At 36.6% G+C, this 25,988-nt stretch overlaps 1 protein-coding gene across 1 annotated transcript in view; it reads right to left on the reverse strand.

Moving 5' to 3' along the window:
- The window catches only part of UNC13C (unc-13 homolog C), a 559,379-nt gene that overhangs the window by 74,111 nt on the left and 459,280 nt on the right, over window positions 1-25,988 (reverse strand). Inside the window, exons 24-28 of the mRNA XM_078079321.1 lie at window positions 25,861-25,949; window positions 20,264-20,413; window positions 15,667-15,790; window positions 6,405-6,461; window positions 2,165-2,245 (exon numbers count right to left, since the gene is read on the reverse strand). Of these exons, the coding sequence (XP_077935447.1) occupies window positions 2,165-2,245; window positions 6,405-6,461; window positions 15,667-15,790; window positions 20,264-20,413; window positions 25,861-25,949 (501 nt within the window). The remainder of the gene's footprint in view (window positions 1-2,164; window positions 2,246-6,404; window positions 6,462-15,666; window positions 15,791-20,263; window positions 20,414-25,860; window positions 25,950-25,988) is intronic.

Raw genomic sequence — 25,988 nt, forward strand, 5'->3', positions numbered from 1 at the left:
CAGCCAGATGTTTATAAGGATCAGGCGAGACAATGTACATACATGGAAGATATTTGGAAAAATGTAAAACGCTATTTCAGTCTATAGTCTACAAACTCCATAGCATTCTCCTTCTTCACTTTTTATTTCCAGCCTGCTTGCCTAAACTGAGTTAAAGAGGAACCAGGATTATGTCTTTGGCAGCCTTTGTGAGTTAGCCTGGGTAGCATCCGCTGCTTTTGCATAAGAACATCTCTGCTTACATTACAGGGTTCCCTCTGCTGGGCTCCAAGCAGACCTTGAATCACTAGCGGTTGGGGCTGTAATTCTTTTAAGTAGTATTCTTTTTCCTAAATTCCTTTGTAGTCAACAACAGAATTAGTGCTTGGTAGGACATTCAGTTGGGGCAAATCTCAGAATCAGACAAGATAAAGGGAGTTCCAGTTTTGGCAAACTGATGACAGAGCCATAGAAATGAATGCCCAGGTGTATGCCTCGGCATGATGGGCAGACCACAGGGATAAGAGAGTCTTATAATAGGCATAGCAGGTGGAGACCTGACCTCAGGCTCTGAGGTTCAGGAGGACCAGGGTCAGGCCTGAGCCCTGAAGGAACAAGATAATGACATGAACCCATTTACTGGATCTTAGATACCAGCTAGTAGAAGTATCTAAGACTGAATTTAAAAGATCATCCCAGATGAGCCGGACAGGAAGATGGAATAGTTGAGCTGTCAGGATGTAGAAGAGGGGAACTTGCTTGGAGATCAGGAATGTCCCAGACTTTGGGTATAACTAGATGGTGATCATGTGTCCCAACCAAGAAGAATTGTAAGAAATGTTGGTGTTGGGGACAGGAGCCAGGTCTGAATGCCATTCTCTTTTCATGGAACACATTTTCCTTCCTCTCTTAAAGTCATGCATTGACTTAATAAAATTCATAAAGGGCTGAATTCAGATTCTAAAAATTTTATTTTTTTCTCTTCATGGTGCACTTCAAAGTTCTTATTTTTTCTACAAGCATTTCCTGATTTGTAGCCACTAGTTCTGCTATAACTCCAAAGGTCAGTCATTTCTTACTCATTTTTTTGCAAACAATTTTTTAAAAAGAGCTCGTTTTGCATTTTTTTGTTTCTTTTTCATGTTTCCCTCAACATGATTGTGCAAAATTTCCATACTTCCAGATAACACTCTAGCAGCAGCTTTAGAAACTTCATTGCTATAGTCTCACTGCCTAAATCCACACTCTCCAGTTTCTACCAGGTGTCACAAAATTCCCACCTCACAACTTTCATTTTGCAGCTTTTGACATTGTAAATGCTGAAACTACAAAAGCTGTGAGGTAACGGTTTTGTGAAGGTACCCAATTGTTATACAAGTCTATTTTAATGAATAACATTGTAATGTGTTTGTACCCTGTAAGACAGTTCTGTGCTCTGAAAAGGGCTCATGGTAGCTAGCAGTTTTTGCTACACTGTTCACGCATATTGGATAAGAGATGCTTCCTCCAGCAAAGCGTGGAGACAATGGACATGGTTTAGATTTAGACGATAAATTAATTTTTCACTCTGAATAAGCTTTCCCATATAAATATAAAATACATGTATATAAATATGACACATATGTAAATATAAAAGGAATTATATGGAAACAACTTCTAAGTTATATTTGGAGGTCTGTCCATCTTTAGCCAACCCCACAATAACTTTTTTGGCTAGCCTTTGGCTATGAAAAATTGATGCACACAACACAATGCCTTTGGGTTTCCAGCAGAAAATTAAATTATCGCACTTACTAAGAGAGAGGAGAAGACTGATCTTTTAAAAGCCATTTCAACAAGCATAGACAACATAAAAAGAAATTCTGTTAACCCAAAACCTCCTGAAGCAGCTATTTAATTTAACTTTGGGGAGGGTAGGAATATGTCTTTCTTGAAAACACATGTTGCAACATAGGTTTCACACACATTTTCTAGAGACAGACAAAGGAAGCAAGGATAAGGGCAGAGTAACACGGATAATATGGAGAGAGTACAGGCTCAATCAGACACACTCTGGGATTGTACCCATACATTTGTCTTCTGTGTCTGTGGATGGCACAGCTCTCCAGATACGCAGGTAGGGCACTTTTCTCTGAGGGCAAACAGAGGACTCTGGGTGCAAAATTCAGGAGTACTGTAACCTTACCTTGATGGTAGCCAAGACCACCTCCATTACAGCACACTGTCTTGGGGTCAGACCCTTGGCATCCTCCCGAATCATGTGCTCCTAGAAAACAGGTTAACAGTTACTTATAAATTAACCAGTTCATTCATTTAACAACTGTTTTCAAACAGAATCGGCATAATCCTCACATGGACACACTTGAGATGATTGTTCTGTCATATATTCAATAAATATCCCCTTTTCCAAAAGAAGAAATGCTGGACTTTGATTCATATGTGGCTTTACTTTTCACTTGCAAGTTAATGTTAGGGAAAAAAGAGAGAAACCTGGAAATATGTGTCAAAGCTTTTTCACCTTATGCTCTGTCACTTTGAGGAAGATCAATCATGACAGGGATTTAGGAGGTGAATTTTAGCCTCTTTCAATTATTATGATAAAGTCTACTTTAAGTATAATGCCCCCAATTTATTCTCTTTCTTGATCCCCTTAATGCTTAGTCATTACTAAGAAAAGCCCCCAAGAGTTAACTGAATTTGGCTCTGCAGATTTTCAATATTTTAGAGCCAATTTCCATATTTACAGTGGATTTTCCTCATTGTTCACTATGGATTGTCTCAAGCCATCGTTCAAAACTTCTTTAGGGAAATGATGGTAGAAAGTTGAAGACAACCATAACGGAAAAGAAATTTAAGAGAAAATTTTAAAAATTCCTGACCCCCCAAATTGACAGTCTCCCCAGAGGTGCCATTATTCTAGTCAGTAACATTCAACAGATATTTATTCAGTGCTTATTATACACCTGTGCTATCCTAGGTAATTGTGATATGTTGTTCAGTAAAAGAAAGACTTTTGTCCTCCTGAAGTTTAACTTCTAACTAATATAGTTGCCTTTATGTGAATTAGAGGAAAGCCCATATGGATGGACACAGCTCTGAGAATGCATGGCTTGACTAATGGATTAATCAGTGCCTTTCCTTGGTAATAACAGGTGTCTCTTTTTCTACAGGGTGCAGCTCTACATCAACACATACAGCTTGGTAGGTGGAGCATGGGCTCTAATTCAGTGGCCATTAAGTCCCTTAGTCAGGCACTTTTGTGTAATGCTCAGATGGTGCAATCCCCAGTGGCTCACCCTATTCTAGTCCTTTTCTTACTCTATTATTTGGTAGATGCCATGACTTTCTGAAGATAATCTTGATCTATGTCTTACTCAAGTTTGCAGTCTTTCAGTACCTACCTTGGCAACTATAACCTGCTAAGAATTCAGTATATTTTTGGTAAATAATTATATTTCTTTCAAGTACAATGTTGTAGGGTTCCGTACACTGGAATGAAATCATACTCCTTTGAAGATTTTTGAAAAAATGGTATACGATGCTCCATGGATCCATGACATCTTACTACATCTTTGTCTGATACAGGATTTTTAATACAAACATATGTGTCCATTTAATATTTTAAAAATAGGAATATTAACTACCCATTAAGACTCAAACAGTAATGGGAAATGTTTACTAAATTATAGGTGGAAATGTTTTAGGGTAAGTAAATATGAATCTGTCTGGCTTCAACTAATTTTGAGATTTAAAAATAGCTCATTAAAATAAGGGAGTCTCTAAAAGAGGCTGGCAAAGAGTTACTGCTGGCTTGCAATAAATTTACAGTCTCTGATGTATTAATTGGTTTTGATATTGTATCATCTGTCCAACATTTTTTTCAAAATTATGCCAAATAAATCTGATCCCATTAAATAGTATTAAGTTGTGCATACATAATATGTCTACATCATGAAGTTCCAGAGCATGAAGTAATGTGTCAAATGGCTGAATAAACACTTCTTTAATGGGTTAATCCTAAATCATAGTCAAATGCAGATAAACAATTTCCCTCATTGTTCTATTTTCCTTGACTCTGTGTTCTTTTGAGTTAGTTAATTGTTAATAGTTCCATATAGGATTTCTGAATTTATCCAAATCTTCTTTCAAACTAATATATAAATACTGCAAAATATTGCTTAAAATGAGAATAAAAATGGAAGTGACATTTTAGTAAAATAAGGGAAAATGGCTTTGTAAAATTTGAAGTTCTTTATTATGGCCAGAGTTTTAATTTTGCATAATATTGTAGGGGTCTTATTGTTCTGTAATTTGAATAATAATAACCCTTTTAGGACATTTTACTAATAACTTTTTAGTTTATTACAGTCTTCAAGAAGTTTGGAAGTTGCAAAGGGACCTAAGGTGTTATGTTTTGTATGAACTCTGATTTTTCCTACCTAGCATATATATGCCCTCTGGGGAGTTATCTCTATCCCACTCAGAGTTCTTAAGATTCAGGCAGAGCTGACTGCACCCCCTTGCTAGAGGTTGCTATGTGAGTTAAGCCTGTGTCACAATGGTTGGCTTTGGAGTGGTGATAACACTATCAGAGACCAGGAAGTGCTGGTGGGATTTGTTGGGATTCCTCACGTCAAGTTGGGTGTTCTTTTCTACAACATTCAAGTTCAAAGGATGTTAGATAAAGAGCAGAGACAACCGTCTTACAAATAGGAAGGTAGATTTGTTACAGCCATAGATCACATAAGGAAAGAACAGAGTTGAGAGATACTAACTGGGTTCCATAACATTCTTTGAGTTCCTAATCAAGCAGTGATGGAAAGCAGTTATAAAATTTCATGTAGCAATAAATTCCTTCCTTGCTTATGTTAGTCTGGCTTTCCATCACTTGGAACTGAAAACAGTTCTGGCTGATAAAACTTCCAACTCAGGAAACTGAAGCTGTGGGAGATGGAGTATGTTTCCTAACATCACACAGATGCTAGAAGCATGTTCTTTTCTTTATAATGAGATAGTATGCTGTTTCACCTTCATGGTTTTATATGAGAAATTTCAACCTGTATAAATCCATTTTTCAAAGTAGGGAATATAAATCCCAGGAAGATAATAAGAGGGATAAAGGAAGGGATCAAGATCTAAGATCCAAAGCAATAGTGTGGGAGTAACGTCTACCTTTTACACTTCCTCCAAACCCTCAACATAACTGAATACCTGTGAGAAGCAATTTTAGGTGAGGTCTTTAAATGGATTATTGGCTTTTAATTTTTTTTTCTGAGCAAGAGGATAATATAGGGTACTGCAATTATAGGACACCTATTTTGTCTCAGTAAGTAATGATGCAATCAAATGGATTCTTCTTCCCCTGTGTTATACCCACAAAACAATCCCAGTGAGCCCTAACCCTGAGCTGCCAGGCTCTGAGTGCGGCTGGCATACACTTTGCAGTTACCATGCAGAGATAATGTATGCGTTATCTCACTGATCCTCACAACCATACTATAAACCAAGTGTTAAAATGCTCTGCACTTTATAAATGCCAAATCTGAAGATTAAAAATTTTTAAATACTTTGGCCAAGGTCACACAGTTGGAAGCAATTGAGGTAGAATTTGAACTAAGGTGGTCTGTGTCTGGAACTATATTCTAAGATAAAGAAATGGAACTAAAACAACACATATTTCTACTATAGGCACAATGGGCTGTATGTCATCCACTGAAGAATGAGTGGATGAAGAAAATGTGGTAATCTTATTTGGCCCTTAAGAAGAAGGAAATCTACCCATATCCGACAAAATGGAAGAACCTGGAGGGCATTATTCTAAGTGAAAAAGTCAAAGCAGCACAATATATATTTTAACCAGTCAAGTTTCTATTCTAGAAGGACAGAAGCTGATGCTTCCTACACAACTGCACAGTCCTGTGAATCTCAGCAATAATAAAGGGTAGCATTATTTAGTCTGCAAATCCGCATTTATAATGTGCTTGAATATATTGACAAATTCAAGGTCTGCTTTGATGAGTTTCATTTGCCCACACTAGCTTTCTCACCTTTAAGATTTTTCTAGACTTTACTAGATTTCTATGAAGCACTCCATTTTGCCTTTATTCATACAAAGCCTGTTTCATATATGAAAGGAAATGTTATCTAATTTACTCCAAAAGCGGTAATGCTGAAAGCTATCACACAGAGTCAGAATTTCCCAGTTGCCCTACCAATTGGAAAATATTAGAAATATGTGGGAAAAACCTGTAAAATTCGGTCCCTAAATTTTGACCTGATTCATCCTTAAAGCAGACTGTTATCACAGACATACATCTTAGTCCTGCCTGCTAGATACCATTACTAGTAGAAGGATAGTTTCTTGTAGACGTGTGGTTAGCTCATTATGTTTCACAGACAACAAATAACCCCTTTATTCTTATTACCTTCAGTTTGGATAATTGTCCAAGATCTTTAGCTGCGATGAAAATCATCTGAGGTCCCTAGAGACACACATAGAAAAGGAGAGAGAATACTCAGTCTTAAGATCCTCAGAAGAGTAAAAATCTAGTCAGTAGAAAATTTGCTTTATTTCCCTTCTTATATTTATGACTTTTATGCCATACGCACTTAATTGGTCTGTTTTACAGATTGGGTCAAAGCTATCTGGTACTGCTGGCAATAAAATTGTCCTTATAGGTGTCCCCCTCCTGAGAGTTTTAAGTCAGAGTTAATGCATGGGTTACTACTAATACAGCCAGTTTAATGTAGCATATGGATGAAATCAATGATCGTTAACATTTATTTATTTATTTATTTGTCAGAGAGAAAGAGAGAGAGTATGCACAAGCAGGGGGCAGAGGGAGAAGCAAGGAGCCTGATGCTGGACTCGATCCCAGGACCCTGGGATCATGACCTGAGCCGAAGGCAGACGCTTAACCGACTGAGCCACCCAGGCGTCCCAACGTTTGTTTATTTTTAGTAGAGGCAGCTCCCTTACTCTACTTGGCCCCTAAATAAATCTAGGCAAACTTTCAAGATACAGAGCTGAGGCAGGCAGCTGCTGCTCAAATGCCATCCAGTCTATCAGAGACCTGCCTTCTTAACTCTCCCCTCAGCCAGAGGCTCTTCCTAGAACTCCGAGGCCTGGGAAGAGTTTGTAAAACAGACGAATAAACCATCCATAGCACCACTAGAATGAAAAGCTAGAGGCATGTCTGTTGGTAAAAGTGACAAGAGAGAACTAAATTTGGTACTAAGTTCATTATATCCTAGAATATTTTCTCAGGAGGGAAAATCAACTATTCTGGGATAATATTCTTCATTTTTCAGTGGGTCCTGTGAATTTATTAGGAAATGAAGGACTACAAAGTTGATGAGAACAGCAACCACATCTAATTTTGCTCCTGTTTTTATCCCCACCATGGTGCCAGCACATACCAGAAACTCAAAGAACATATTGAATGAATGAATGAATGTCAGATATTGCTTCATACTTTGAGAACTCAATGCTAGAGAAAATTGAGGTGATGGTAAGCTTTCCTAGGGAAGACCTTATAGAAAAAATGATATGTCATATATACTTTCTCCTATAGCATGATGTATTTTTGAAAAACCTCATTCTATAAAATTGTGCTCTAGAAATAATAGGGCTCATGGGGAAATTAGCAGTGGGCAGCAGAGTCAAAGCTCATGCAATTTTATTACCAACGGACGATCAAAAACAGTAAGTGCTACTTTGGGATATACCTTGTATGGCACACAGGGAGCTCAGTGAGGCCGATGGCTGCCACAGGGGGTATTAAAAATGCAAAATAAAAAATAACCCAAACAACAACAAAACAGTAGAGTACAAATGTGGGCTGGGGCAATACCCATACAAGTGGAACTCTCAGCACAGGGAGGGTAGCCTGTCATGTGTGAGAGCCATTCAAGCTTCATCTGTTTGGATAGAAGAACCATGTACAAGTGTGCCTTCCACCCCACGTAGTAGCCAAGCTGCGTGTTCTTTACTTTTATGCTGAATTTATAGGTCTTCTATTGTATTTCAGAGCCTCCCACCTAGGAAAATTTATACATAAACCAACTCAACTTCCAGATTATACTGACGTCATTGCCCTGTTTACCAATTACATGACAGCTAACTGGGGTTATAGAAATGCATTATGTATTGTAGCAGAATCAAGTGTGCATGTATGTTTATATATGTCATTTGGCTTTCCATATGTATATAGGCTATCAAAGATTTTATCACTTGCTGGCAGGAAATCAAGAAAAACATGAATCTTTGGATCGTTGAACACTTCATAAAAAATATTTTATATATAATTTCATTAGATAAATATGGACTGAGTGTGCGTGATTAATGGTGTCAGAACATTTGAGTTTGTTTTTACAATTACTCATTATTTGCATCAACTTGTCTTCCTCAGTCACAGAAAAAAATAGTTGCTCCATAACAGGTGCATGCTAGGGCTATTTCTTTTTTTGTTTGACTCAGGATATGTGAACTGAGATACCTGGTACTGTGTATCCACTTGACCACGGTCTAACTTTGCTGCCAAATTATCTTTCTGGTTCCTTTTTATTTCACTATGTATGATACAATCATGTTCTTTGAATTCACTAAAAGGTGTCTCCTCTATGAACCTCCAAGTGGAAAGGTAATAGATGAAAGTAAAATGGAAAGGAGAAAAATATTCCATGCAGCAGTGTTGAATTTATCTTCTTAAACTATAATGTTTTAGAAAAAAAAGAGTGGGGGTGTTCTATCCTAAATTTATTTCCCTGGTGTTTCACAGTAAAATTAAATTTAAAAATTATGTGTATAGACCAGATAATGCTGTAAATTAAACTTTCATACTTTTTTTTTCCAAAAAGTGAAGTTTGCCTGCTACTGACACTATTTAAAATTGATTTGTATAGGAAAGTGTCATTTGAATGATCATTGTTTAGTTACTGTTTACCGAAGACTTTTTCCCAAAATGGATTTAATCATTATCTTAGCTGGATGGAAACCATTCACTTAAAGTACAATTAGATGGGTTACTAAAGGTATAATCAAGGGAGAGAGGAATAGGATGAAACAGGAGGATCCTGAGCTCACTTCATTCCATGGACACACCAAGGAAACAACTCCATCTACATAACTAACTCTGTAAACAACCTGAAGACTGGCAGAACAGATCTTCCATAGCTAGTTGAAGAGAGAAGTCCCTATCGAAAAGGGTAGGAGGGGCAGAGACGCAATCAGGAACCAAACACCTGGCGTGACTCACTACAAATAGGAGGGACATCACAGGTGGGAGAAGTGAGGAGATCAAACCCCACACTGGGCACCCCTGGCCCTGGGGCCCCACACTGGGAAGAGAAGTCCCCATAACATCTGGCTCTGAAAATTAGCAAGGCTTAACTCTGGGAGCACTGGAGGGTAATAATTAATAGGAAACCAAGTCCTTGCTCTTACAGAGGCAGCAGTTTGGAAAGTGCCATGAAGATTGATTGGCTAATTTTAGGTTATATACCAGAGGATCAGTGATCTGCAGGAGATTTCTCTAGAAACAAAAGTGGCAGGTGCAATTTTTCTTGCCCTCCCGAGCCTGAATAGCCAGACACTTGGGGGAATCAATGTTAACACTCTCTATCTACCTTGCCAGCAATGCATGTCCCGGCCCAGTGTCCCTCTAGACTGGCTGTTGCCCTCAGAATGGGAGATAACCCCACACACCAGCATGTCCATAGTTCCTGCAGCTGGACCTCTAACTGGCTGTACAAGGAGCTGTCAGAGTCCAATAGGAGACAGCCAGGATGAATGCTGGCCCCACCCAACAGTGAGCTCACAGCAGTCACAGCCCACAGAGGGCACAACCCTGGAGCACCTGGCTCTAGTGACCAGAAGAGACTATGCTACAAGGGACCACAGGACCTCTTCTGTACAAGGCCACTACTGTCAAGACCAGCAAATGGAGTTGACCTACTTAATACATAAAAACAAATACAAAGTTAGACAAAATGAGGAGACAGAAAAATATGTCCCAAATGAAAGAATAAGACAAAATAACAGAAAAACAGCTAAACTAAACACAATTATTCAATGTGCCTAATAAAGTGTTCAAAGTAATGGTCATAAAGATTCTCACCATATTTGAGAAAAGAATGGATGAACTCAATGAGGATTTCAAAAAGGAAATGGAAAATATAAAGAACAAGTCAGCACTGAAGAATACAATAACTGAGATTAAAAATATACTCGAAGAATGGATTAGCAATCTGGAAGACAAGGTCACGGAAAGCATCCAAACTGAACAGCATAAAGAAAACCTGAGAATAACACCAACAAGAGTAATGTGTGTAAGCCTGATAAATCACAGACCTGTACCCCTGAAGCAAACAATACATTATATGTTAATAAAAAAAAAAGAGTAATAACATGTGAATTTTAGGCATCCCAGAGAGGGAAGGGGGTTCAAAAATTTCCTAATCTGGGGAAGACAACAGACATCCAGGTCCAGGAAGCACAGAAAGCCCCTACCTAACAAGATGAAACCAAGGAAGTACACAACAAGACACACAATAATTAAAATGGCAAAATGTAATGATAAGGAGAGAATCTTAAAGGCATTATGAGAAAAGAAAACAGTTACATACAAGAGAAACACTGTAAGGCTATCAGCTGAATTTTGAACAGAAACTGCAGGCCAGAGTCCTGAAAGGAAAAAATCTACAATGAAAAATATTCTACCTGATAAGGTTATCATTCAGAATGAAAAAGAGATAGTTTCCCAGCAGACAAAAATTAAAGGAGTTTATCACCACAAAACCAGCCTTACAAGAAATGTTGAAGGTTTGAAGAAATGTTAAATTATTTAAGTGGAAATAAAAGGCATAAGCAGAAGAAAGTCATGAAAGGAAAAAATTTCACAGGTAAAAGCAAAACTATAGTAAAGGTAGTAGATTAATCACCTATAAAACCAGTATGGAGGTTAAAACATAAGAATAGCAAAATCAATTATATCTACCAAAATAGGTCAAGGGATACACAAAATAAAAAGATTTAAAATATATCATTAACAAAAATGTGGAGGTGGGAGTAAAAGTTTAGTGCTTTTAGAATGTGTTCAAACTTGAGTGATCACCAACTTAACATTTGCGCTCTCTCTGTCTATATATATATGAACCCAATGGTAACCACAAATCAAAACCTATAAGATATACATAAAAAAAAAGAAATTCAAGCATAACACTAAAGAAAGCCACTGAACCACAGAGAGCAAAAAAGAAAGGAACAAAGAACTACAAAAACAACCAGAAAACAACAAACTGGCAGTAAATACATACCTATCAATAAGTACTTTAAAAGTAAATGGACTAAATGCTCCAATCAAATGATACAAGATGACTCAATGGATTAAAAAATAAAAAAAGAACCCATCTATATGCTGCCTGCAAGAAACTTACTTCAGATCTAAAGACACAAAGACTGAAAGAGAAGGGATGGAAAAGATATTCTATGCAATTGGAAGCAAAAAGAAAGCTAGAGTAGCAATACTTTTATCAAATGGAATGGACTTTTAAACAAAGACTACACAGCAAGAGTCAAAGGAGGGCATTACATAAAGACAAAAGGATCAATCCAACAGAGGATATAACACTCGTAAATATCCATGCACCCAACACAGGAGCATGGAAATACAGAAAGCAAACATTAACAGTCATGAAATTAACAGTAATGCAATAATAGAAGGGGACTTCAAGAGCCCACTTACATCAATAAATAAATCATCCAGACAGCAAATCAAAGGACAGAGTTGCTTTGAAGAATCTATTAGACTAGATGAATTTAACAGATATATGCCAAACATTCCATCTCAAAACAGCAGAATACACTTTTTTTTTTTAAGTGCACATGGAATATTTTCCAGGACAGATAGATCACATGGTAGGGCACAAAACAAGTCTCAATAAATTTAAGATTGATATCATTATTAAGTATCTTTTCAAACCAAAATAGTATGAAACTAGAAATTAATTACAATTGACAAAAATGGAAAAAAAAACCATGAATGCTAAAAACATGCTACTTAACAACCAATTTGTCAACAGAGAAATCAAAGAAGAAGTAAAACAATACATGGGAACAAATGAAAATGGAAATATAACAGTCCAAAATCTTTGAGATACAACAATAGCAGTTCTAAGTTTATAGCAATATAAAGCTACATCAAGAAACAAAGATAATCTCAAGTAAACGATCTAACATTACACCTGAAGGAACTAGAAAAAGAACAAAGCCCAAAGTTAAGTAGGAATGAAATAATAAATATCAGAGTAGAAATAAATGAAATAGAGACTAAAAATTAGAAATAATCATTAAAACCAAGATCTAATTCGTTAGAAGGATAAACAAAATTGATAAATTTTTAGCCAGACTCATCAAGAAAAAGAGAGGGCTCAAATAAAATCAGAAATGAAGGAAGAGACATAGCAAACACTACAGAAATACAAAGGATTATGAGAATACTGTGAAAAATTATATGCCCACAAATTGAACAACCTAGAAAAAAAATGGATAAATTCCTAGAAACATCCAATCTTCCAAAACTGAGTCAGCAGGAAATAGAAAATTTGAACAGACTAATTACTAGTAATGAAATTGAATCACTAATCAAAAAACTCCCAACAATCAAAAGTCCAGGATTAGATGTCTTTACAGATGAATTCAACAAACATTTAAAGAAGAGTTAATACTTATTCTTCTCAAAGTATTCCAAAAAATAGAAGAGGAAAGAAAACTTCCAAATCCATTCTATGAAGCCAGCATTACCCTGACACCAAAACCAGATAAAGACACTCCAAAAAAAAAAAAGAGAGAGAGAGAGAACCATGAGCCAATATCCCTGACAAACATGGATGTAAAAATCCTCAGCTAAATGTTAGCAAACTGAATTCAACAATACATTAGAAAATCACCACAATCAGGGGTGCCTGGTTGACTCAGTTGGTTAAATGTCGACTCTTGGTTTTGGCTCAGGTCATGATCTCAGGGTCACAAGATCAAGCCCCACATCAGGCTTCACGCTCAGTGGAGAGTCTGCTTGAGATTCTCTCCCTCTCTCTCTCAAATAAATAAATCTTTTTAAAAAATCACCAAAATCAAGTGGGGTTTATTCCAGAGATCCAAGGAAGTGTTTACCATTTGCAAATCAATCAATTGATACATCTCATTAACAGGGGGAAGGATAAAAACCATGTAGTCACCTCAATAGATAGAGAAAAAGCATTCGACAAAATACAACATAATAAAGGCCATATATGAAAAACCCACAGCTAACAGCATTCTCAGTGGGGAAAAAATAAAAGCTTTTCCTTTATGATCAGGAACAAGATGAGAATTTCTATTCTCACCACTTTTATTCAATACAGCACTGGAAGACCTGGCTTCACAACTGGATAAGAAAAAGAAAGAAAAGACACCCAAATTGGTGAGGAAGAAGTAAAACTGTCACTTTTTTGCAGATGACATGATACTATATATGGAAAAAACCTAAGGACTCCACCAAAAAACTATTAGAACTGATAAATGAATGCAGTAAAGTTACAGAATACAAAATTAATATGCAGAAATCTGTTACATTTCTATACACTAATAATGAAGTAGCAAAAAGAGAAATCAAGAAAACAATTCCATTTACAATTGCACCAAAGGAATAGAATACCTAGGAATAAATTTAACCAAAGAGGTGAAAGACTTACATTCTGAAGATGGCATAAACAAATGAAAAAATACACCATGCTCATGGATTTGAACAATTAATATCATTAAAATGTCCGTACTACCCAAGGAAGTCTATAGATTCAATGAAATCCCTATCAAAATACTAATAGCATTTTTCACAAAACTAGAACAAATAATCCCGAAATTTGTATGGAAGACTCGAATGGTCAAAGCAATCTTGAGAAAGAAAAAGTTTGAGGTATCACAATCCCAGATTTTAAGATATACTACCAAGTCATAGTAATCAAAACAGTATAGCACTGGCATAAAAACAGACACATAGATAAATAGAACAGAATGGCAATACCAGAAATAAATCCATGCTTATATGGTCAATTAATTTACATCCAAAGAGGCAAGAGTGTACAATGGGGAAAAGACAGTCTCTTCGATAAATGGTGTTGGGAAAACTGGACAGCTACATGCAAAGGAATAAAATTGGGCCACTTTCTTACACCATAAACAAAAATAAATTCAAAATGGATTAAAGACGTAAATGTAAGACCTGCATCCATAAAACTCCTAAAAGAGAACAGGCAGTAATCTCTTGGGTATTAGCCTTAGCAACATATTTACAGATCTTTCTCTTTAGGCAAGGGGAACAACAAAAATAAACTACTGGGACTATACTATAATAAAATGCTTTGAACACCAATGCAAATCAACAAAATGCAAAGGCAACCTACTGAATGGGAGAAGCTATTTGCAAATGATATATCTGTTAAGGGGGTAATACCCAAAACATATGAAGAACTTACACAGCTTAACACCAAACAACCTCAAAACAACAAAATAACCCCATATAACCTGATTAAAAAATGGTCAGCATGTACTGAATGGAGCACTGGGTGTTATATGCAAACAATGAATCATGGAACACTACATCAAAAACTAATGATGTACTGTATGGTGATTAACATAATAAAATAAAATTTTTAAAAAAATGATCAGAGGAATTGAATAGACATTTTTCCAAAGAAGACCTACAGATGGCCAAGAGACACATGAAAAGATGTTCTACATCACTAATCATCAGGGAAATGCAAATTACAACCAGAATGAAATATCACCTCACTCTAGTCACGATGACTAGAATCAAAAAGACAAGAAATAAGAAGTATTGGTGAGGATGTGGAGAAAAGGGAATCCTCATGCACTTGATTTTCCTTGGTAGGAATGTAAATTGGTGGAACCGCTGTGGAAAACAGTACGGCATTTCCTCAAAAAATTAAAAATAGACATACCATATGATTCAGTAATTTTACTGCTGAGTATTTACCCAAAGAATATGAAAGCACTAATTCAAGAAGATATATGCACCTCTATATTTATTGCAGCATTATTTACAATAGCCAAGATATGGAAGCAGCCTGTGTCCACCAATAGATGAATGGATAAAGAAGACGTGGGTGTGTGTGTGTGTGTGTGTGTGTGTGTGTACGTACACATACACATAATGGGATATTATTCAGTCATAAAAAGAATGAGACCTTGCCATTTGTGACAACATGGATGGACCTTCTGGGTATTATGCCAAGTGAAATAAGTCAGACAGAAAAGGACAAATACCATATGATTTCACTTACACCCGGAATCTAAAAACCAACAAAGTGGTGTTTGCCAGAGAGGAGGTGGGTGGGAGAATGGGCAAAATATGTGAAGGGGATTAAGAGGTACAAACTTCCAGTTATGAAATAAATAAATCATGGAGATGAAAAGTACAGCACAGGAAACCATCAATAATATTTTAATAACCTATTTATATGTTAGTAGATGGTGACTACATTTATTGTGGTGAGCATTAAATAAAGTATAGAATTGTCAAATCACTGTTGTTCACCTGAAACTAACATTGTATGTCAACTACACTTCAAAAATAAAAAAATAAAAATTAAAACAAAAAGTTTAATCAAATCTTCATTTTAAATACTTACTGTTTGATCTGTCAGAGGAGGGAGAACAATTTGTTTTTCTATTCTGTTAAGAACTAGCTTCCATAACTCCTTCAAAACTCGCTTTAGGACTGTTTTCTCACAGATTTTTGCTGAGAGACTTAATCTGAAATAAAATAAGACATATAATCACTTATAAGCCCATATCAGGGTATCAGCTTATTTTATTGATCAGAAATTCATGTTTTTCAATACTGAGATTTAAATATATGAATAGGCCTTTATAATTTTCAAATGCTAAATGTCATTTATTGAACAAAATACATAATATTAAAGATATGTTTCAACACATATTTGACAGTTTGCTCTTTGGTAGAAAATGCATTCAGGGTATCTCTCCCCTTAAATTGTTTCCTAAATTGACATCAAGGCCCCCAAAGTATGTGATTTTCATCCACATCCCTAACTTGTATTTACTACACATCCCATATTCACGATGCAGGCCAAACACCAAAGAAACACACTTTTATCATTACCTGGCAGTGCTCCAACATAAAAAAGATGCATATAATTTTACTCAAGAGCCAAAATTTACCAGCTTTATTTTTCAGTTTTATTGATAAACAATTAACATATAACATTGTGTAAGTTTAGGTGTATAACGTAATGATTTGATATGCATATATATTGCAAAATGATTACCACAGTAAGTTTAGTTAACATCCACTACCTCAGACAGTTAACAGTTCTTGTAAGATCTATTCTACCCTCTGGAATTTTAAAATATACTATAAAATATTGTTAATATAGTCACCATGCTATACATTACATTCCTAGGACTTATTTATCTTGTAGCTGGAAGTTTGTACCTTTTGACCACTTTTACCCATTCTCCCCATCCCCCTTCAACCTCTGGCAACTACCAATCTGTTCTGTTTCTCTAAGTTCAGGTTTGAAGATACCAAATTTACCAACTTTAATAGGTTTAAATTTGTACTTCTTACAAATTCTTCTTAGGGTGAGAATGATGATAACATTGTCTATTTTTATATAATGCCTTCCTTTAAAAACCTCTTCTGCAGATCTTTTTTGTTTATTACTATATCCATTTTATAAATCAAAAACAGTTCTGAGAAGTTAGGGAACTTGTCCAAGCAAGTGAAGTTAGTAAGTGAGGGCTGAAAAATTCTCCAAATCCAGTGTGTCATCCAATGCCCCCTTGCTGCCCTGGACAAAAAGGTTACTGTATGAAGGCCCAAGAGTCTGTGCACTCAGTGCTGCAATGGACATTTACTGAATGTGCTGTAATAGGACACTGAACTTTTTGAGGTGCCTTTAATAAAAGCTAATCAAACCTGTTTCACAGAGGGCCTCTGGATAGCCTCATTAACTCCCTATAGTGCTGCCAAGTACTCTGTATGCTTTTGGACTCAGAAATTATAACTTGAATTCTGGTTCTAATAGAGACAGAATTGATTATTTTAAATTTATGTAATTAATCTCTAAAGGCATGTAACATGTGAAAGGCAAAGGGAAAGATTTCCCAAATACACATTTATGGAGAATTATTTCTCTTAACACTACTATATGCAGATCCCTAGTATATGAAAATGAAGGACAGCAACTTTGGATGAAAAGGAAAGTCAGTGCCCCTGTGCACAGCTATGGAATGTGTAGTCCTGCTCTTTTGGAGACCACTGTTGGAGGGCAGAGCCACGATATGGACATAGGGTAGAAACCCGCAGACTTATCATGGCTGAACGACAGGACCTAACCTCAGAGACACTCCTAGGGTAATCTGAGACAAAACAAATCTGCCACTTTTGTAGCGGATGTGTCATTTCCGTTTTCAAAAGGTCTGAGTTGAAGAATTGACCTTGTTTTTATGGTCTGCTCACATACTTGGCATGCCAACTAACTCAGCTGAGCCTGGAAATGAATGAATAGGTATAAAATCCTTGACATGTTTGCAGCTCTGCATGGGATTTTTGCCAGATGGAAAAAGAGTTTACAGTTTGTTTTATAGAGTGGGGAGGTCTTGGTGAAGAAACTGAGACATAAGGAAATAAGATGTTTTATTTAGAGAGCCTATACATTTATAACATAACACGATTTCTAAGGGGATTTTTCTCAAAGCTACCTTAGAGACTCCCAGCCCTCTATTATTCATTTTAAATACATGGCATTTGAAAATTGTCTGGTTAATTGGTCTGTGGTCAACCAACCTAGATAACTCCGTTTCCAAAATATAGGCTTTTCAGCTTGCCTTACACAGTTGGTTAACTCTGACAAATTCCTGTTTGTTCATTTAAAATGGACAATAGAGGGCTGGGAGTCTTCAAGGTAGCTGTCATACAGTTGATCAGATTTTCATGAAAACCATATCCAGCTGTTCAATCCCCACCCCCCAGAATGCCTGTCCCTCATTTCTATACCTCTCAGTCCTATCCACCTGGAAAGATCTAACCCAAATGGAATATCTGATGGTCTGAACAAGGAATTAATAACTTAATACCTTATTGTGTTTATTGGTGTACCTTATTTTTCCTAACTTTTTGCCTCCCTGAGAACAGAATTAATACCTGACTTTTAATGGCTTTATGGTTACACATTTTTTTATTAACCCTGAGAATTTCTGCAACTCTTCATGCCTCATGTCTCTTTCTAAAAATTTTAAATCTTTCACAAATTTTTAAAGCTCATAGATTTTTTTTGTATCGTTATATACTGTCCCTTTCTACTAAGAATTAGAAAAAATTAGGGCGCCTGGGTGGCTCAGTTGGTTAAGCGACTGCCTTCGGCTCAGGTCATGATCCTGGAGTCCCGGGATTGAGTCCCGCATCGGGCTACCTGCTCAGCAGGGAGTCTGCTTCTCCCTCTCCCGCTCCCCCCTCTTGTGCTCTCTCTCTCTCTCACTCTCTCTCTCAAATAAATAAATAAAATCTTTAAAAAAAAAAAAAAAGAATTAGAAAAAATTATATAGGAGATGATATAATGATGTATAATTATAAGTAGAAAATTAAATAAAAATAGAAATAAAATAAAAATAGAAATTAAAATAATTTAAATATGCTGAAAAAAGTGTCCACTGACTTTATGTATTTGCCCCATTTCACAGATGGTGAAATGGATTCAAGGTCTCTCAGCTAGTAGTTGACAGTATTAGGATAACTTAGAACTTTCTGTATGTTCTACAATGTTTGGCTACAGTATATACAAAAATAGTTTTGCTAATGATAAATGACATGTCTCCAAACTGCTGGCTGGAGGTCAAAAACCAGAAGGCATTCTTCCAGTAGGAGTTTTAAGAGAATCGGGACTGCTTTGTCCTGCTCTCCATTCACTATCACACTCATGACAAAATGGTGGTATGTTTATGTGATTCGATTCCATATTGGCCAGAGAAAAGAGCCATCTAATATGATAAAAACATCAAGGGGTTGTGTAGGAAATTAGATGGTAAAAGTCTACAATAAGAAACTAAAGAAGAAATGAAGAAGGCTTTCTGACTTTCTTCCTTTTCTTCTACATCACTTGCCTACCTCCCTCCTGCTAAGCTATCTCCTAGATAGTTCCTCATAAAGGACAGAAAAAACCTAATTTGTCTACCAAATATTAAAATTAAAGTGATAAGAACATTAGTCTTGCTTATGCAGTAAGACTACAAGGAAAGGGAAAGGGAATTAAAATGTAAGTTATAGAATAGGTCCTCCCTACTAATTCTTGCTTTGTTGTCTTTATCTTTAAAGAAAGGTATTGTGTCCTTATTTATCTTGGTCCCTTTGGTATTAATTAATTTGCTGCAACAATACTGACTGAGGTGACATATGCAAACTACCAGGTATAACACTGATCCCTTGGTAGGCTTTCAGAATTATTTTTTACTCTTCTACCTTCAGTTTGGTGCTAGGTATCACTGTTTAAGAAATCATGTCTCCGGTTGTTTTACATCAATGGTTCCCAATTGTGGACACATGTTAAAATATAGGTGCCTCGATTCTACTCCAAACTTACAAAATTAGAACTACTAAGAGTAGGGACTTAGCAGAAGCCTTAAAAAAACAAGACTTTTTGGTTAAGAACACTGTCTTAGTTGGTCACAAAGGCCTCCATTCCCACCACTGTGAGACCATCATCACCATAGACTCAGGGATTTTGACTCACTGTGTCATCACTACCGTGGGCCTAGAATAAAGTTTGATAAAGATAGGTGCTCAGTAAATTACTGAAGGTTGAGTCAGGCAGTCTACTTGCCTCTGAGCTGAAGTAATTCTAGTCATATTTGTGCTATTCTCTTCTTCAAGTTTCTGACATGGAATCAGACATTCTGGACTCAACCCAGCCTTTTTTGATGTTTTGATGCAAAACAGTGTCTTATCTGAGGAGCATCAAATCCTAATGCTCTTTCCCTTCAGAACACCAAACTCCTTAGTTACCAATATTTATTTCCTCTCCATTTTTCCTTTCCTGCACAAAGTCATTCCTGCTTTTTTCCCATCTGGTAATGAACTAAAAGTCTTTTCCTTTTTAATGAATTAATATATTTCTGTAGAAACCTTTTTAAAGCTGTCTTTTTCCTTAAACCCATATCAATCAAATTTAGGGTAATGGTTAAAGAGACACTAGGTAGAAAACTTACGTTTTGTCCAAGAAGTCCATGAGGGGTCTTAATACAATCTCTGCATCCATTGCCGTGCTGTTCTTATTAGATGCAGTATTTCCATTTGTTCTCATTTGGTTTAATTCAAAACTCATCTGTTTTATACATTCTTCAATGATAAGCTGGAAACTAAAAATAAGAAATATAAATTCTGAAATAAAAGCAAGCAGTTATGACTCCTTTGTCTGTGTCTGTTTAATTCAACTCTGAGGAGTTTGGTCTGTTTCAAATGGTGTGAATTCCCTTGCTCAATAGTCTTCAAACTTCTTGTTCAGCTGCAAAAAATTCTGTTGTGATGAAAGCTTACTTGGGACCCATATATGTAAAGCAGATAAAAGTAACGGTCTTCAGGTTGAATTAATTTGAGTGGGGGTTCATTTGGCTCCATCTCTCACAGTAACAGCTGAGATGTTCCTTTGAGCATTGTTTGGAAAAATGACTGTTCCTGAAAGACTCTTGGCATGTGGGTACACCTTCTTCACTTGGCATCTGGGACTCCATACCCTCTTGGCTTTCCTCTAATCTCATTGGCTATGCTCCTTTCTCAATTACCTGACCTCTAATAATTGGAGTAGGGTGGCCAGACATAGCAAATAAAAAGACAGGATACCCAGGTAATTTAAATTTCAGATAGTGAATTATTTTTTAGTACAAGTATGCCCCATGCAATATTTCGGACATATGTGTACTAAACATATCCATTGTTTATTGATATTCAAATTTAATTGTGTATATCCTATATTTTATCTGGCAATTCTACATTATAATCCTCTATGCTTGATCACTGGATCACTCCATTTCTCCATCAAATAGAGCTTTTTTGGCAATCGTATCTAGTTTCATGGCTTTCACACCATCAATATACTGGTAATTCCAATACACATCAGCAGACCTGACTTCTAATGTGAGCTCCATGCCTCCGAAAACTTTCCACTTAGAAGTCTAATGAGTTTCTCTCATATGCAATATCCATTAGCAAATCTTTTTTTTTTTTTTTAATTTTTTTTTTTTAAGATTTTATTTATTTGCGAGAGAGACAATGAGAGACAGAGAGCATGAGAGGGAGGAGGGTCAGAGGGAGAAGCGGACTCCCTGCTGAGCAGGGAGCCTGATGTGGGACTTGATCCCGGGACTCCAGGATCATGACCTGAGCCGAAGGCAGTCGCTTAACCAACTGAGCCACCCAGGCGCCCCATTAGCAAATCTTTATAAAGTATCCTAAATATTAGTGTTCCTAGAATTCTCTGAGGACACTCTTATTTCTTGGCCACTATTATGTTCCCTCCTCCATGAAATTTCTCATGGGTCTCTGGACCTCACTTATTTCAGGCATATGCGAAATGTGAGGTCCTTAGAGAAGTCTTTTTGAACACTCAACCTGAAATGACATTGCTATCATTCTCCATTCCCTTGCAGTTTTTTTTTCTTAATTGCACTATTATTCTATATAGATAAAAATCATTCTATTTATTATTATTAACACACTGCATACTCTTTATTTCCTGTTGCCCCAACTAGAATGTAAGTTTCATGAGAGCAGGGATTTTTTTTTTTTTTTTTTTTTTTTTTTTTTTTTTTAGTGCTATATATTCACACCATGGAACAAGATGCACAAAGAGGTTGCTCAAGAAAAAAATGTTGGAATTTATCAAGGACTCTCCTCCTTCCACCCACTTTTATAACCTCACCACTCTAAGAATTTAAATAACTCTGTGAAGAGTAATTCTTAATATTATTTTTCATCCTTTATATCCCTTACGAAAGTAACTGGCACAAAGTAAGACATTTAAATAATGGAGACTCATCATCACCACCATTCCTCTATTTTGTCTGTCACTTTCATGTTTCCAACAAGAAGAGTAATTATAACAGATATACAGGCAGGCAAGAAGAAAAACATTTAGGAGAATGGGGATAAATGAAAGCTTGGAAAATGGTCCTGTCACTAGAATGGTGATGATTAGAAGAGTCCATCTTAAAAAGTATTGCAATCAAGTCTGTGCCTTTCTTCTTCTTTCTCCACACACAAAGGTTATAGGGTTCATATTATTTGAGAAGTATCCAACTGTACTAATTCCTAAAATTTTATATAGAAGTTTAGGAATTTTCACTATATAGTGCTTCCATTATTAATTAAGTAGAAAGAATATAAATATTTATCAATGCATGCATGCATTCTACAAATATTTAAAAAATACTATGTGCCTCTTTCAGACTCAGGTCCAAAGGAACCCAGATGTCTGAACATTTGGCTTTTATCTGGCTAGACCTGCCTTTGGACTTTTGTCAGGTAGTGGTTATGGAGGAAAGTAGTGGTGGGCATGGTGGAGAAGGTGAGAAAGTTAAGTGATGAAGGTGGTGGTGTGTGTATTTAGTGAGGGTAGAGGTGGTAAATACTTGGGGCAATAGAAAAGAAAGGTACATAATCTTAGAAAATTTGCACTAGTTGATTACCACTGGGTCATCAGTGATCCTGCTGACTATAATAATACCTTCGAAATAGCGACTTTCTTTTGCACTGATTCTCAAATCATTGTATGAGGGTGGAGGACAGACTGAGCAGAAGGTATGACAGTCATGTTACAAAAATGTTTAAATGAGTTCTCCTACAATAGACCCATATGGTGAACTCCCAGCAGAAGCCAGCTCTGTGTGAGATCAGGCATATGGAAGAAGGGTTATCAGTATATCAGAGATAAGGACATTTTATCTTAGCATTAATCCAGAGTGAACCAACACCTTCATTTTACCTAAAATATTTTTGTCTCTATTAATTTTTGGTAACTTTGCCCAAAATATTTTTTTCTCTATCCATTTTTTGGTTGGAAAAGTCTTTAGTAATCCTGAATAAAAGTGGTACCGGTTAATGGCGATGGATTTTCTGAGCACTCATGAAGCCAAATACTAACAGGAGAATTCCTAGGAAAAGTTCCTGAATTCTTTACTTAACCCAGCTAGCGACTGGTACCAAAGGCATCATTAAAAGAAATGTAGTAAACCAAAAGCCAAAGCCCACAGTGTAAGCACAAACCGAAGTGGCACAAGTTTTGAAAAATAAAAGAACATCTTTAAGAACATCTTTAAGATGTCACCGAAATGACATCACTTAGTTTCAGTCACAAGTGGGTTCCCTGAGAGCGTGTCAAGAACCCACGAACCCAGGCTTCAGTTGCGTGGTTTGGCTCTGCGCGGGCTCTACTGTGATGTGAAATCATCCTCCCAGCTCCATGTACTAGAATCATTTAATTGTGGGTTTTAAGAACACCAGATAAAATAGATTTGGGGGGCGCCTGGGTGGCTCAGTTGGTTAAGCCACTGCGTTCGGCTCAGGTCATGATCCTGGAGTCCCTGGATCGAGTCCCGCATCGGGCTCCCTGTTCGGCGGGGAGCCTGCTTCTCCCTCTGACCCTCCCCCCTCTCATGCTCTCTATCTCATTCTCTCTCTCAAATAAATAAGTAAAATCTTTAAAAAAAAAAAAATAGATTTGGGACAATTAAATACACACTTAATTTTAAAGCTCTAAACTGCTAATTAAGACTCTAAAGAGGGTAGATTCAGACTAAAATGGCCCAGTTTGACTTCACAGCATGGTCACCCTGATCATTATAGACTTCCCACCCACACCCTGTGTGTGTGTGATGTAGATCTGGTTGGTTGTATGAGAAATAAATTCATACCAACAGATATATAATAATCATTCTTTTTATAAGGAAAGCATGACATGTGGGTGGTTTATCCCAATAATCCTAGCCCTAATTGCACAAAATATTAAATTCTTTCCTATATTTAAAAAAATAATGAAGCAATAGTACTGGATAACCAGGAGTTTCAATATCTAGGTTAAAATAGTTGGCTTCAAATGAACAAAATACTTCCAGTACCCTTCTAAGAGCACTACTCCTTATTTCATAACTGAAGTTTGCTCAAATTTTTTAAATCATAATTCATATTTCAGCCTTTGTAAACTGAATTCCACCTCCATCAAACAAAACAGAACAAAATAAAATTTTAAAAAAGTATTTATTCATAAGGATGACTTGGCTATTTACAGAAAGTAATTTGAATATACTTTTTTATTTCTCTCCTGATCACTATTCTGTTTAGTCATCTTATTTCCCATGAGGTTCTGAACACCCCTTGCTCTCCCCGACACCTTTTTATTTTCCCTGACTTGGCCAAATAACCTCTATTTTTGCCTTCTCAGCTGAAGGCAACTGTCTTTTGCTAACCACATATTAATTCACGACTCCAATGAAGAGAGGTAAGCCTAAACTGGCTGACCAAAGGCCCCCATCAACTAAGTGTCACTCAAGTAAGTCAGGGCCAATGAGCTCCAACGTCTCTGGGACAATGTCTACATTTCCAACTCCAGGTAAACAGAACCTTCAAATTGCTTATTAATATCTAGGCCAAGTAAGCAGAATCATCCAGGTCAGCTAACAAAACGCAACAGAGGCAGGGCAATCACCCTGCGCTCAACACAGCAAGGCTGTCTCTTGCTCAGCACCTGTGAAGGTGGGCTGTATAAAGACGATGGACATATCCCTGATAATAAGGAGAAGGCCAATATGGGATTTTTCTTTACTTTGCATCAATGCTATATTTGAAAAAATTATGTGAGGCTTTTAGTGTCTTTTTCTTTTCAGTCTTTCTGATATAAAAGTAGCATATCTAATCAATAAATGTTTATTAAGCATGTATCTTTCCAAAATCCAATAATAAGTGATGAGTGGGGTTCAAAGAGATAGCTAGCCTTCACCATTAGAGCAATTTTTATAGTGTCATTTGAGAACTGAACACAATAAGTCAACAGTTATTGAACAAATATTTAAAGCAAATTCTGTATGAAGTTAATGAACCTCTTCGAAAATGTGTTTGCTTTTCTATTTCACCATTTTTTATGATGATATAATGGCCTTTTCCTATAGGACCAAAGTGAAATTCATCCAGGATGAATTGTTCTTTCTTTAGAGCCACACTATAGACAGTTAATTTTTTAAAAGTAAGAAAAAAAATTTGCCAGTACTCTCCCATGGAGTAATTACATTATGATTCCTAAGCCCTAAAACCTAAAATCCTGACTTAATTAGGTTATGGGGTTGGAATTAGTTGTTTAGAAGTGCAACTACAGTGATATAATGGCATAAATGCAGCTCAGTCTTCTTTTGTACGTCAAGGTTTTCTCCCTGCCTTTCTCCCTCCCTCCCTCCCTTCCTTCAACAGCCAATTGCTAAGCTCTAAACACTAGAATTTCAAGTAGGAATGAGATATGTGGTTTCTGCCCTTAAGAAGTATGCCAGGAAAGTCAGGGAGACAGGCAAGTAAACCAGAACTTAAAGCATAGTGTTGTACGTGCTACCCAACTAAAGGATTACACAGAGTTCTGGGGAACATGTAGCAAGATATCATGGTTAAATTGAGGGGTCATGAAAGATTGTTCAGATGAGATAATGCTTGGATTGATTCCTGAAGTTAAATGGATGTAGCCAGTCAGAGGAGAGAAACAGCATTGAAGGCATGATTACTATTAGGGGAAACCTAACCCAGTTGGCTAATAACTACTTAGGTCACTTACCTTTCACCATAAGTGATGCTGAGCTCATCCAGAACCCTGTTGAGTTTAACTTGAAGTTCTTTTAGAATAGTACTAGCTTCAGGATCTAGCTGCAGAGAGACCATAAACAGTATTACTCTGGAGTTCTA

The sequence above is a fragment of the Halichoerus grypus genome, chromosome 8 (assembly GCF_964656455.1).
Source record: "Halichoerus grypus chromosome 8, mHalGry1.hap1.1, whole genome shotgun sequence".
NCBI classification, from domain to species: domain Eukaryota; kingdom Metazoa; phylum Chordata; class Mammalia; order Carnivora; family Phocidae; genus Halichoerus; species Halichoerus grypus.